We start from the raw sequence: 13,457 nt of genomic DNA, 5'->3' as shown, positions 1-13,457 counted from the left end.
TACGAATATCTTTGGGCCAAGGTCAAATGCATGGTGAGACGTCATATTTGATTAGACTATGAGAAGAGACAGACTGCAATGAGAAATATATAGGCCTTTTTGATGGTCCGATATATACACATTGAGTAAAGCATTCCTTGCAGCACCACCGGACCCCAGGGATGTCGGCTAAAGGGCTGTGTTAACAATATAACGTTGAGAAGCAATTGTAAATGATGCGGCCAGCCCCAGGGGGTGTAGGCCAAAAGCTGTGTTATTCCAGGAGTATGCAAAAAAGATCTTTAAAAAAAAAACCTTGAAGGTCGGAGCAAGTTTTTCGAGCCACTATTTTGCCAGATCTATAAAACTGATCTAATCCACAATCATTGACTGGGAATATTGTTATTCTTTTACTGAAGAAGAGCTTAAGACTTTCACCCAGTAATTATAGACAGGTAGCCCTGCTGGATGCAACTGGGAAAATCTTTGCAGCAGGCATCCTGGACCACCTGAAGGATTGGGCTATTTCAAGGGGAGTGATACCAATGGCCGAGACAGGCTTTTGTCCAAAGTATTCTGTCTTCGATAGCATCAGACTTTTACAATCATTTATCGACAAATAGTTTTTTAGATCCTAATAGCTTTAGACATAAAGCAATTACAGTGAATGTTCAGATTGCTCTTATTTATTTTCCCCAAATGAATTTGTCTGTAATAAGTTTTGTTGGACGGGGCTTTCTCTTTTGAGGAGCACGCTATGACCATGGCTGGCACTTGTTTTGGTCTTCTACGTGGCTTGAAGCCAATATTGGGACTGCTTGACGCACCTATTCGGCAGATAATCGCCAATCCACTGTGTTGGCACAACTGGATTACTGCAATGGGTGATTTCTTGGCGTCAACAAATCAGTGACTAAAAGACTACAGCAGGCAGAGAATGCAGCTGCACGCCCGCTTTTTGCGCAACCTAAGCACTGCCATGCGTCAGACCTTTTACGCCAACTCCATTAGCCAATGGAGTTGGCGTAATCGAGCAAAGAGTTTACTTTAAGACCCTGTGTATGACACACAAGATCTTGTATGGTCTGGGCCCACATATTCTGAGCGAGCTATGCTCCCTGTATGTCCCGTCACGTGTTTTGTGCTCGGCGGACCTGTATTTGGCCCGTGTCATACGGGTGCGCAGGTCAAGAGTAGGGGGGGGGCGTTCATTTAGGGCACTTGCCCCAACCCTTTGGAACTCAATACCTCTTGCCGCTCGCTGCATGCAAGACCATTGGACCTTCAGAAAAATGATCAAGACGTGGCTCTTTTCCAATCACTAGCTTTCTCGCCCTACCATATTTAGCGCTGGGACGCCATGTTGCCGGGGCAGCCATGCGCTCTATAAATGATCCTAACATAACATAACATAACTTAGGAGCGGAAGATCCTGGTTCGAGTCTCTGCAACGGCTCAACTTTCTGTGATTCTGGGAAAATCACTTAATCTCCGCATGCCAAGGACCCTCATGGGTGATTAGCCGTGCTATACAAATCAGAGTATTATTATTATTGTATTATCTGCTTAATTATTCTTGGATTCATGATACAAGGTCTGGCCCTCATGTAAGGCCTCTTCACCAGATAACCTCTTAAATAAGGGCAGATCAATGTGTCAGTAAGACTTATATTATTTGAAGTCTCATTGTTTGTCCCTGGGATTTCCTGTCTTAACGTCTGGTTGTCTCTAGTGGGTCTTGGTAGAATAAAAAAAATTGAAATGGACGAAAAATTAAACCATTTTCAGCCGAAAAAATGCTAATGAAATGACTGCTCATCATCTACTGTTTCCCGTCCTGGGGGGGCTTGCTTTCAGAAGTGGCCACGTCAGATTTGTTTTCATGAAGAAGAACCAGAGAAATACCAAAATATGCTAGAAAAAAATATATAAGTGAACAATCCTTTATTGCCACATTTTTCTATTTGTCCAATGACAGAAGTTACATCCTAGGACCGCCACCTCACTCCAGGTATTCATGGCAGTGTGGCTCTAGGACTAGGCTTTTAAGGATACCTTCAAGCTCTGGATTGATTTCTTTAATAGATTAGACTGAGGCACAAGCTGGTCATGATTTGTTAAAGGAAAACACACAGCAGGAAATATGATGTCCTGGTAATGTGTACCAAACTGGCAACCCCACTCTGATCATCATAGAATCAAAAGCAGGCCAGTTCCTGTGGAGTTCTTAACTACACCAAGCCATGTGTCGGGCACAGCAGCATTCAGGGGGGCCCAAACAGTTTCATAAATGTGATTGTGCAAAAAATTGAAGTCTCTTTTAGTCAGCTGCACAATTTTTCCACTGTTGCACGTCCTCTTCAGACTGTCACTGAGAAGAGAATGAGGAAGGAAAAGGATGGAACTGGGTGTTGAGAGTTCAAGATTCATGCTGTGGTAGATAAACCTGGAATAAGATCTGTTAGTGTCCACCACCCCTTTGAATCCAAGGCAAGCCGGTCACAGTTCCTTTGGCTTTGTCTGTCAGCGAGTACTGCAGCCCGGCTAGTGAGTTTTCTTTGCAAAGGGATTCCTCCACATGCTACCCAGCTGAAGGGTCCAAGCCCATCTTTCAACTGTTTGTTCTTGCACAGTTGCTCCTCACTTGCCCAAAGTGCTTTAAACAAAGCGGGGGCTGTGTTACCGCTGCAGACCGGTCTGCGGCTCTTCCCTGGAGAGAGATTCCTCACAGGGCTCTGCTACCAATGGGTTCTGGTCTCCTTGTTGCTGCTTTTCCTTAATCAGCGCCTCCTCTTCCTTAATCAGTGCCTCCTCTTCCATGTCAAGGCGCTGAAGCTTTTTCTCCACATCTTCGGGTATCTGCACCTCGTTCAGATTCTCCATTCCAGGCTCAGGCTCATCACCAATCAGCACCTGTTAGAAAGAGACATTGATTCCAGAATTTCATATTTGTGTAATACAGATAGGTTTAGTTAGCTGGACTACTTAAGTGTATGATATTCAGTGAGGGTAGGAAAGGTCTGTGATGTAGGAATCTTTGGCTGAACTTGAAGAATTTAAAGACAATTATCACAAGCCTGGCCACAGGATTATCAGTGGTTAATTTAAAGCATAAAAAGAACGTGAAAATTAACTTATATCACAAAGTAAAATTAATTGTATTTACAATTACAATCTATTGCAACAAATTACTGTTTCCTTTGGTGGTTTTACGTACTGCTACTTTTTGCTGGTTTTCGCAATACCGGACTTCACGTTTAAAAGACAGGCCTCAAGTCTGCCAGCACCGCCTTTAATGCAGGCTTGCTATCCTACTCTCACAGCTACACTCTTATACGTGTGCCAATGACTGGGTGACTTACGGAGCAGATATGTTAATAGGGGAGTTTTTTCGGGAACAACCCTGTGCATTCACTGGTGCATGGGTACGGCTGTTACAAGCGTGAACTTGTGACTGAATAGTGTACAAGGTAGGCAAATTATTTTTTGTACATTTTTTTGCGTTATTGGCTCATGCTGAGAATTTCCAGAGGAAAAAGCTTTCCATAGATGCTGCACCAGGGCGCATACCCTACCAGTCTAATAATAAATTATTATGAAAAGCTTACCACAATTAAATGCCCAAAAAGCGCCTGCCAACGTTCACACTGTCAGGGTGGGTTAGGGAACCTTAGGAACTCTGGGTTTTAAACTGCACACGTTTAGACTGGTTCCAACAGAGGTAGCAGGTCCAGGGGGTCCCAGGTCTATATCTTAATTCCTAAAAAGTTCATGAAGCGAAGGAAACGTGCTCGAAGCTCTGGACCATGATAGCTTTGTAAAAACAGGGGAGGTTATATGCGAGCGTATGTTCCTTCCTTTTAGATAAATAATTATTCATTCAACACGGATAAATCCTTGTTATCTTAATTATTATGATGACAGAATCTGTTACTGCGTATTTCATCTATTCATCTCTTAATTAGTCCATTTCACTCTTATTGTAGATTTATAGGACTTTATTAAACAAAACAAGGACAGCCGACATGTGTTTCACCCTGTGTGGCGAATAACGCCAGGGCATTCTCAAGGCTGTAACAGAAATAAAGGTACAATATAAGAGACAGTGAACATTGAAAAGGATGACCCCTTTTTATACTCTTTTCGAAGAATTATTTTTGATTTCCTTCGGAATTTTAAAGCTGCAATTAAAAATTAGATTTTTTCAACCAAATTTCCAACCAATTTTTGTTCTAATTCACTTGATTTCCAAGCACCCTTTTTTCACTCTTTGGGGTCATCCTTTTCAATGTTCACTCCCTCTTTTATTGTACCTTTATTTCTGTTACAGCCTTGAGAAATCCCTTGCGCTATTCGTCACACTGGGTGAAACACGTGTCGGCTGTCCTTGTTTTGTTTAATAAAGTCCTATAAATCTACAACAAGAGTGAAATGGACTAATTAAGAGATGAATGGATGAAATACGCAGTAACAGATGTAAAAGATTCTGTCATCACAATAATTAAGATAACAAGGATTTATCTGTGTTGAATGAATAATTATTTATCTAAAAGGAAGGAACATGTGCTCGCATATAACCTCACACGTTTAGACTGGGCTTGTGTCCTATAGTGGCCAAGCCTTTTTTAAGACTTTGTTTTTTAAGACTGGGCAATCAAAGCTCTTGACAGCAAAGAGGATGGAGAAGAAGTCCAAGAAAAAGAAACATCTACCAGAAAACTAAAGGCCTAAAGAACAAGTTACTTACCTTCGGTAACGATATATCTGTAAGAAACATTAGTTAGTATTAGATTCCTTACCTTAGAATATCCCCAGGCGTCAGTCCGGATCCGGAAACTTTTGCGTAGCAGTACCCCTGCGCGTCGGTAGGCGTCGTCTGCAGGCGTCCCCTGCGGCTCCGCGTCCGTCGTTGGCGTCGTGCGCCGTGAGGACGTCGCTGGAGTATATAGACGCCGCCTCCGCGCGCTGATGTCAGTTCTTTGCACACAGCTTTTCCGCGCCAGAACACGCAGAGCCATGTGAGAACCAACACTGGTGCCATTGAAACTAGGACCCTGAAAGGGATGTCCTTAACCCTAGGTATCAGTTCGCAGAACGGGGAGGATGGGTGGGTCGGTAAGGTATCTAATACTAACTAATGTTTCTTACAGATATATCGTTACCAAAGGTAAGTAACTTGTTCATCTGAAAGAAACACATTAGTATTAGATTCCTTACCTTAGAATAGATACCCCAGCAATACCAACCCCGGTGGTGGGTCTGCGAACCAATACATTCCTACACCAGAAAGTCCTGGAGGACAGAACGGCCAAAGAAGCCATCCCTCCGGACTTGACTGTCCAGGCAGTAGTGCCTCGCAAATGTGTGCAGCGAGGCCCATGTAGCCGCCTGGCAAATGTCCCGCAAGGGGACTCCCCGGCCCAGGGCAGTAGTAGCCGCCGTGGCCCGAGTGGAATGGGCCCTAAGCCCAACAGGAGGCTCCTTCCGAGCCAAAGAGTAGCACGCTTTGATGCACAGAACGACCCACCGAGATGGTCCGTTTATGTACCGCCCGTCCCTTCTTCCACCCACGTAGCCAACAAACAGTTGGTCATCCACCCGGAACTGGCGTGTGCGATCCATGTAAAATGAAAGCGCACGTTTTGGGTCCAGACGATGGAGCCGCTCTTCATCCTTTGAAGGATGCGGAGGCTTGAAGAAGGAAGGGAGGGTGATGGACTGTCTGATGTGAAAAGCAGAGACAACTTTGGGCAGGAAAGAAGGTCTAGTTCTCAGAACCACCTTATCCGGATGAATGGACAAGAAAGGAGGTTTGACAGAAAAAGCCTGGAGCTCACTCACTCTCCTGGCAGAGGTGATGGCAACCAGGAAGGCCGTCTTTAAGGTCAGGAGAAAGGCTGAAAGGGCAGAAAGGTAGCCCTTGATAGTGCCCAGAGCAGAGCCCTGCTGGGCAAGAGAAAGAAGGAAGAGAAGAACCTCAGAAAGAGGGGCAGAGAGAGGATCCACAGCCTTTGCTGTGCACCATGCCACAAACTTGTTCCACCGACAGGCGTATACCGATTTCGTGGAGGAACGCCTGGCTGCCAGAATTACATCACAAACTTCAGGAGGCAAGTCAAATGGCCTCAACTGCCGCCGCTCAATCTCCACGCATGGAGGTGGAGGCTGGACAGGTTCGGGTGGAGGACCGTCCCCTGCTGCTGCGACAGAAGGTCCTCCTGAAGGGGCAGGCGGATCGGGGGACCGACTGACATGCTGAGTAGCTCGGGATACCAGTACCTTCGAGCCCAGTCCGGAGCCACAAGGATGACTTGGGCCCGGTCGCGCCTGATCTTCTTCAGCACTCTGGGCAGAAGTGGTATAGGCGGAAAGGCGTATAACAGACCGCAACTCCACTCGCGCCGAAAGGCGTAGCCGTGCGAGTGCCGTCTTGGAAACTCCAACGCGCAGAACTGATGACATTGCGCGTTCTCTTCGGTGGCGAATAGGTCTAACCAAGGCTCTCCCCATTGCCGAAAGAGGCCTTGCGCCACGTCCGAGTTAAGACGCCATTCGTGATCCATCGCGCACCGACGGCTGAGTTCGTCCGCCCTGGCGTTCAGAGAACCTGCCAGGTGTTGAACCGTCAGAGTCACGCCCTGACGTTCCAGCCATTGCCAGAGGCGCATAGCCTCCTGGCAGAGGGTCCACGACCCCACCCCGCCCTGTTTGTTGCAGTACCACATGGCGGTGGTGTTGTCCGTGAACACCTGCACTACACTCCCGTTGACAAAGGGGAGGAACGCTTTCAGTGCCAAACGAATCGCCCGCAGCTCCAGCAGGTTTATATGGAGCCGGGACTCCGCCGGAGAGACCAGATGCCTCTGATCTCTGCCTCTCCCAAGTGGCCTCCCCAGCCCTGGAGGGACGCGTCCGTCACCACAACGTGCTCCGGTTGGGGAAGGGAGAGGGATCTGCCTCTGACCCAATTGCGGTCCGTAAGCCACCACTGAAGTTGTCTCGCAGTGCCCTCCGAGATCAAGAAATGGTCGGACAGGTTGCCCTGATGCTGGGCCCACTGAAACTTCAGGTCCCACTGCAGAGCCCGCATCCGCCACCTGGCGTGATGCACCAGAAGGATGCAGGAAGCCATCAGCCCCAGCAGCCGCAGCGTCAACCTGACCGGAACCCGGGATAACGGCTGGAAGATGGGAATCAAAGCCTGTATATCCTGGATTCGCCGTTCCGGAGGATAGACCCGAAACTGCGCCGAGTCGAGAACCGCTCCGATGAAAAGGAGCTTTTGAGAGGGGCACAGGTGTGATTTCGGCACATTGATGGAGAACCCCAGCTGGTGCAGGAGATCTGCCGTCATCTGAAGGTGGCCGACGACTGTCTGGGGCGAGCCCGCCTTCAACAACCAGTCGTCTAGATGGGGGAAGACTGAGACCCCCAATCTGCGCAGATGAGCTGCGACCACCGCCATCACTTTGGTGAACACCCGTGGGGCGCTTGTAAGGCCGAAGGGGAGCACGATAAACTGAAAATGCTCGAGGCCTACTGTGAACCGCAGGTAACGCCGGTGGGCCGGCAGGACGGGGATGTGAAAGCACGCATCTTGCAAGTCCAACGCTACCATCCAGTCTTGTGGGTCTAGAGCAGCCAAGACCTGAGCAAAAGTCAACATCTTGAACTTCTCCTTCCGGAGGAAGCCGTTGACGTTCCTTAGATCCAAGATAGGACGTAGGCCCCCTTTGTCCTTCTTGGGTACCAGAAAGTAGTGGGAATAGCAACCACGACCTACTTCTGGACCAGGAACACTCTCGATGGACCCCTTGGCCAAGAGGGCCGTAACTTCCTCTTTCAGAAGTGCCAAGTGGTCCCCCGACACACGGTGGTTCTGCGGTGGCATGGCTTGAGGTGTTGTCTCGAAGGGGAGGGAGTAGCCCCTTCGGACGAGCTGCAGCACCCACCTGTCCGATGTTATTGTGCGCCAGTGGGAGAGGTGATGGCGAACCCTGCCTCCCACCGGTGTCACATGGGCCTGAAAGCTCGGACTAGGAGGATTTAGTGGCAGATGCTGCGGGGGGAGGTGTGGCCTGACCTCGCCGCTGTCCCCGACCGCCACCACGGCGGTTTCCACGGCCGCCACCGCGTTGATAATTCTGTTGCGGCGCGTGGCTGGCAGCACGTGTGGGACCGCCCCTTCCTTGGCCACGAAAGGAGCGAAACGAACCCGTTTGCTGGCGCTGGGTCGAGAGACCTAAGGACTTGGCCGTGACCCTGGAGTCCTTGAAGCGCTCCAGCGCGTGGTCCGCTTTGTCGCCGAACAGGCGACTGCCATCAAACGGCATGTCCATCAAAGCATTCTGGACATCAGCCGAGAAGTTGGCGGATCTCAGCCAGGCGTGGCGACGAATCGCCACCGTCGTGGACATCGCTCTGCCCAGCGAGTCGGTCGTATCAAGATCACACCTGATGGAATATCTTGCTGCATCTCGGCCTTCAATCATGGCTTTGCCGAGCTTGGCCCGTACCTCCGTGGGGCATTCAGGCAGCAGTTCCGCGACCGTGTCCCACAGAGAGTGGGTGTAACGGCCCAAGAGGCACGCGGTGTTACAAGACCGCAGTCCCAGACTCAGGGACGAAAAGACCTTCTTGCCATACTGGTCGTACCTCTTCGATTCCCTGTCGGGCGGGGCCGATGGGAATGCGGTCTGGGAGGTGGAGGCCTGGATCACCAGACTCTCAGGGGTGGGGTGGGTGGACAGAAACTTGGGGTCGTCCGCACACGGACTGTTGCGTCTGGCCACGTTCCTATCAACAGGCGAACCTGAAGCGGGCCTGGACCACGTGCCCAAAAGAACGTCCGTTAAGGCCTCGTTAAACGGCAGCAGTGGCTCCTGTGGGCATGACTGCGGTTTGAGGACCTCGGTGAGGATGCTAGTCCTCACGGCCGCGACGGGGAGCTCAAGGTGTAAGGCCTTGGCAGCCCTCATCAACACCACTGAATAGGCAGCCCCCTCCTCCGTAGCCACGGTAGGAGGCGAGACAAAACCAGGGATGGGGGAGTCATCCAGACCACTGGCGTCACCCAAGTCACCTGTCCAGTCCATGTCATACTGACACTCGCGTGTCAGAGGGTCCTCGGACCCCTCCCACCCCTCCCCGTATTCTACATCCTCACCATACTCTGAGTCAACGATGTAGACCGGCTCCTCGGGGTTCACAGGCCCCACCGGCGTCGAGCCTGGCGTCGGATTCGGAGAGGGAATGGGGACGGCGCCGCCCGGAGCCGGCGCGGAGCACCGGCGCCGGCCGGAGCCGGGGCCACGGGTTGCCCCGATGGAATCGGCGCCGGAGAGGCCGGTAGACCAGCCGGCGTCGACCCCGAGGGCCCCTGCGGCGCCGGGATCGGAGCCGTCAGCGGCGCCGGGGCCGGAGCACCCGACGGCGTCGAGGCAGGGTCACCCGAGCCGCTAGGGCCCCCAGACGGGTTCACAGGGCCCGAAGGCGCCGCGGAACCCGCCGGAGAAGAAAGAGCCCTCATGGCCACGAGGAACGCCTCAATCTCCTCTGGGGACGCGCCTTGCCCAGGGACCGCAGGGTATGGAGCAGGCCGCGTCGGCGACTCACGCGGAGCCGCAGGGGTGGGGTCACCCCGTGCGAGCGTCGGGGGAGTCGGGGGTACGATGACGACGCCCCGATTTTTTGTGTTTCCTACCTGAGGAACCAGAAGAATGGTGACGACTCCCGGAGCGTCCGTGACGGCTCCGCGACCGCTCCCTCGATCGCTCCCTCGAACGCTCCCTCGACCTCCGGCCGGACCGGGACCGCTCTCGACGCGGGGCTGACACCCGGAGCTCGAGCAGCTTGCGGGACCGCTCTCGCCTAGCTTTATTAGTCAAGGCCTGGCAGTCGACGCAGGCGTCCACGTCGTGGTCGGGGTCCAGGCACCGGAGGCAGAGTCGGTGATGATCCGTGACCGACATCGTCCGGTCACAGTCGTCACAGTTCTTAAAACCGGGCATCCTACCGGCACCGTAGAAGATTCAAAGATCAAAAAAGATCAAAAAAACGGAGTACTGCTCTTCGGATCTGCGCTAACTGGCGCGGAAAAAAGAAGAACTGACGTCAGCGCGCGGAGGTGGCGTCTATATACTCCAGCGACGTCATCACGGTGCACGACGCCAACGATGGACGCGGAGCCGCAGGGGACGCCTGCAGACGACGCCTACCGACGCGCAGGGGTACTGCTACGCAAAAGTTTCCGGATCCAGACTGACGCCTGGGGATATTCTAAGGTAAGGAATCTAATACTAACGTGTTTCTTTCAGATAAAGTGATACCAAAATAGGAATGGCGCAATGCAAGGGTTGCTTCCTAGCAGAGAAGCGGCCCTTGCACTGCACTGTTCCTATTTTCGTATCACCTTTCTAGGCCCAGTGCAATGTGCAAGTTTCTTTTCATGGCACACGGATTGTACTGTATTTGAGGAATTAGTGGGTGCCCTAAGAGGGTTAACCCTGGGAGGAAGGCAACTATCTTGGAGCAGAGGGCACTGAGGAAACATTCTCATGTGCAACTGAAGACAGTGAATTATCCTGCTGTTTAAGGAAAAGATTAATAAAAGACCAGACTGATCCAACATTGTTTCAGGAAGCAGGATGTGACTTTGTGAAGTTAAATTGGATTATATGAGGCAACCCCATATGCTTTACTGAACTTTTTTCAAAAGGTGTTACTTTACATTTTTCATAGTGTTGAACTGTGCACATGCATGAAACCCTGCAACTCTTTGCTCTGTCTGCAAGTATATGCATTGAGGCTCCTTTGAGTACATGCACTATACAACACCCTAACCTGTTAGATTTACTAAGTGCTCTTTGTTGCTTTTCAAACAATTGTATCTACATTTTTGGATTTTTATTTTGGTTGATATTATCTGTTTGCAGCTGGTAGGCAGGTTGGAGTCAGTGCCTAATTTGTAAAACAATAAGTACCAGGCCCAAATGTTAGCTCAGAGGCCCACAGTTGGCACTATCGAAGGTCTGGGTACCAAAGACTGGGTCTGCGTACGCCTGATCGCACCTCGTACCTCTTTCACATCCCACCAAACATTCTCTGCCTCTAGCTCACTCTTGCAGTTTCTTTATCATTCTCACTTACTCCCTTTGTCAGTGTTTCCGTCTTTCTCCTTTTGTGTTTTTTTTCTCTCTTGCTCAGGTTCAAAGCCTTTTAAGGAAAACAAAGTGCAGGATCCTCAAAAAAAAAGTGCTGGTGTGCCCCACCTGCGACCACCAGCTCAAATTAAGCATTGGTTGCTGTATAAAAGGGGGGGGGGGAGGGAGGGAACCTCATTATGTGACAATACCCCTCCCCTCTCCCCACACGCCTCCCCCACCGAGTCAACAATTCTGTGGAGGGGTGCAGGGTTTGCTTTTTGCCGCTCAAACTCTTGTAGGGTTGTTTCGGCCGGTGCTTTCCGCAGTGGTTTGGGTCTCCTGACCCTTTACCTACCACATGTCAGGTGTGGCAGCATCAGTATTGTGTGTCCTGGTGGATCCCGCAGCGCGTAACAGAACTACAGCCCTTCCCTGGGTCCTAGTGTGTGTCCTAGAGGTATCATTACAGTGTTTGAGGCTGCGCTTACCTTTCGTTGTATGGCGGAATGTCAGTTGTTACATTGGAGGCTCTTACATCAGTTATTACATCGGGAGTACTCTTACATAGCAGTTATACATATATAATACACTTACATGCTAAGTAAAAACCTAAATAACTTACCTGTGGCAGGAATGTCTCCGACCCTTCTGGAAAATGCTGTACCCAACCCTGGATTACATGTTTAGCACCACAATGGCTGTCCTTCCACTACTCTTATTCCCTAGTCCCCATGTGTCCAGGGACACTGCAAGGTACATTAGTGTTTGTGTATAATTTCCCATGGATTTTGGACACTTAGGATCAAGGCTCACAGAAGAGGCTGTTACCTGTAGGAATTTAGCTGTTTAAGAACAGGGCCTGATGCGCGGAGCCTCAGTAAGGCTCTTAGAAGTGTTAAAAGATGCATGCATCTTCAAACACTGTGCTGATGTTCCTCCCACCTGTTTCATGCTATCACAGAAGCAGGATGCTGAACCTTTGTGTGCAGCCAGAAAGCACTACCACCCACATCCACTTATTACACAGGTATTCCCAACAAATCGTACCCTGAGACCAAGAGGCTGAATCGGGGAGTCGACCTGATACTCAACACATTGACTCTCTCATTTTGTCAAAACAAAAGTACAACATAACATGGCTGCTTTTAAGATAATACGCCAACCATACCCCTGGGACGAATCCTGGAGGAAGAGCCATCCCCATCAAGTACAATCACTGCCCACACATATGAAACAGCTGGATCAGTAAGCCTTCTCATGATATCAAATGCTCTCAACTTTTTTCTGTACAGGTCAGATGTAAAAGGCTCACCTGTGTCTAGCCAGGGTATCATATACCAAGGTAAACTCCTATATACCTCTCCTGGTCCTCACTAATACTCCTACTAGATTACGGAGTGGTCATGCAGCTGAATGTTGCTCAAACAAGCTGCATAATAATTCACTTCTGCAGTTTTATGATCTTCCCAGAAAATTATGTATTATCCCTATCCTTAAAAAGGCTGGTTTCAGGAGGGTTAAGCCAGCTTTTATCGTTTCACAACTTCTTTCTACAGATACTGTTTTGTACATTCTTAACTTTTTAAGGGCTGCCCTAAGACTCAGGTCAAGTTGTGATTAATTTCTGCACTGTAATCTATGCATTTTAGTTATAAACCCAGTGCGATGTGATGTATTAATAGTTGTTAACCTGTATTGTGGAACACGTTTTTAATCATATTTGTTTGACTTTTATGGTTTTACTCATAAATCACGAATATACTTTGTTGTTGAGGATGATGATGATGAATTCCCTTAGCCTGCTTGTCCCTCTTACGCTCACTTAAGATAGAACCGCTGCAGGTCATGTCTTTCGAGGAGTGCTGTAAGTCCACAGCTGCAAAGACCCATCACGAGCTGAACAGGCATGGAATAACCGAAGAGAGATGCCTCACACCGCTGGCCACCGAGGGACTCCAATTTACTCCATCACTAAAGGACCTAACTATTTACACATGGCCGCTTACTAACGTAATGACGATAACGAGGTGCATCACTGCAGATCTCATCACAATCACTCCCTCCAACGTATGCCTGCTCACATACAGGAACTAAACTAAAATCTCAGAATGGAGAACCCTGGGCTGTAATCAGCTTACTGGACTGTGGCATTAACAAATACCATGAAATACCAATAAGAACACTGCAATGCCCTAAGGGCGTCGCTGCCAAAGGGAACCCTGCTCTTGGAATCTTTGTCCATCGAGGACAGATTATTAGATGAACACGTCATGCAAAGCCACGTCTCTGACATACTGGAAGCTACTTAACAACAAACTAGACGTGCTGACACAA

The 13,457-nt window shown here is 49.7% G+C and overlaps 1 protein-coding gene across 1 annotated transcript in view; it reads right to left on the bottom strand.

Moving 5' to 3' along the window:
* Window positions 1-1,906: 1,906 nt before the first annotated feature.
* HGH1 (HGH1 cochaperone) overlaps window positions 1,907-13,457 on the bottom strand; it is a 159,001-nt gene continuing 147,450 nt past the window's right edge. The window contains exon 7 of the mRNA XM_086966434.1: window positions 1,907-2,892. Within this exon, the coding sequence (XP_086822560.1) occupies window positions 2,659-2,892 (234 nt within the window). The 3' untranslated portion in view covers window positions 1,907-2,658. The remainder of the gene's footprint in view (window positions 2,893-13,457) is intronic.

Source organism: Lissotriton vulgaris, chromosome 4_1 (genome assembly GCF_964263255.1).
Source record: "Lissotriton vulgaris chromosome 4_1, aLisVul1.2, whole genome shotgun sequence".
Classification (NCBI taxonomy): Eukaryota; Metazoa; Chordata; class Amphibia; order Caudata; family Salamandridae; genus Lissotriton; species Lissotriton vulgaris.
The sequence above is the reverse complement of the archived record's forward strand: the minus strand, read 5'-3'. Positions and strand labels throughout refer to the sequence as shown.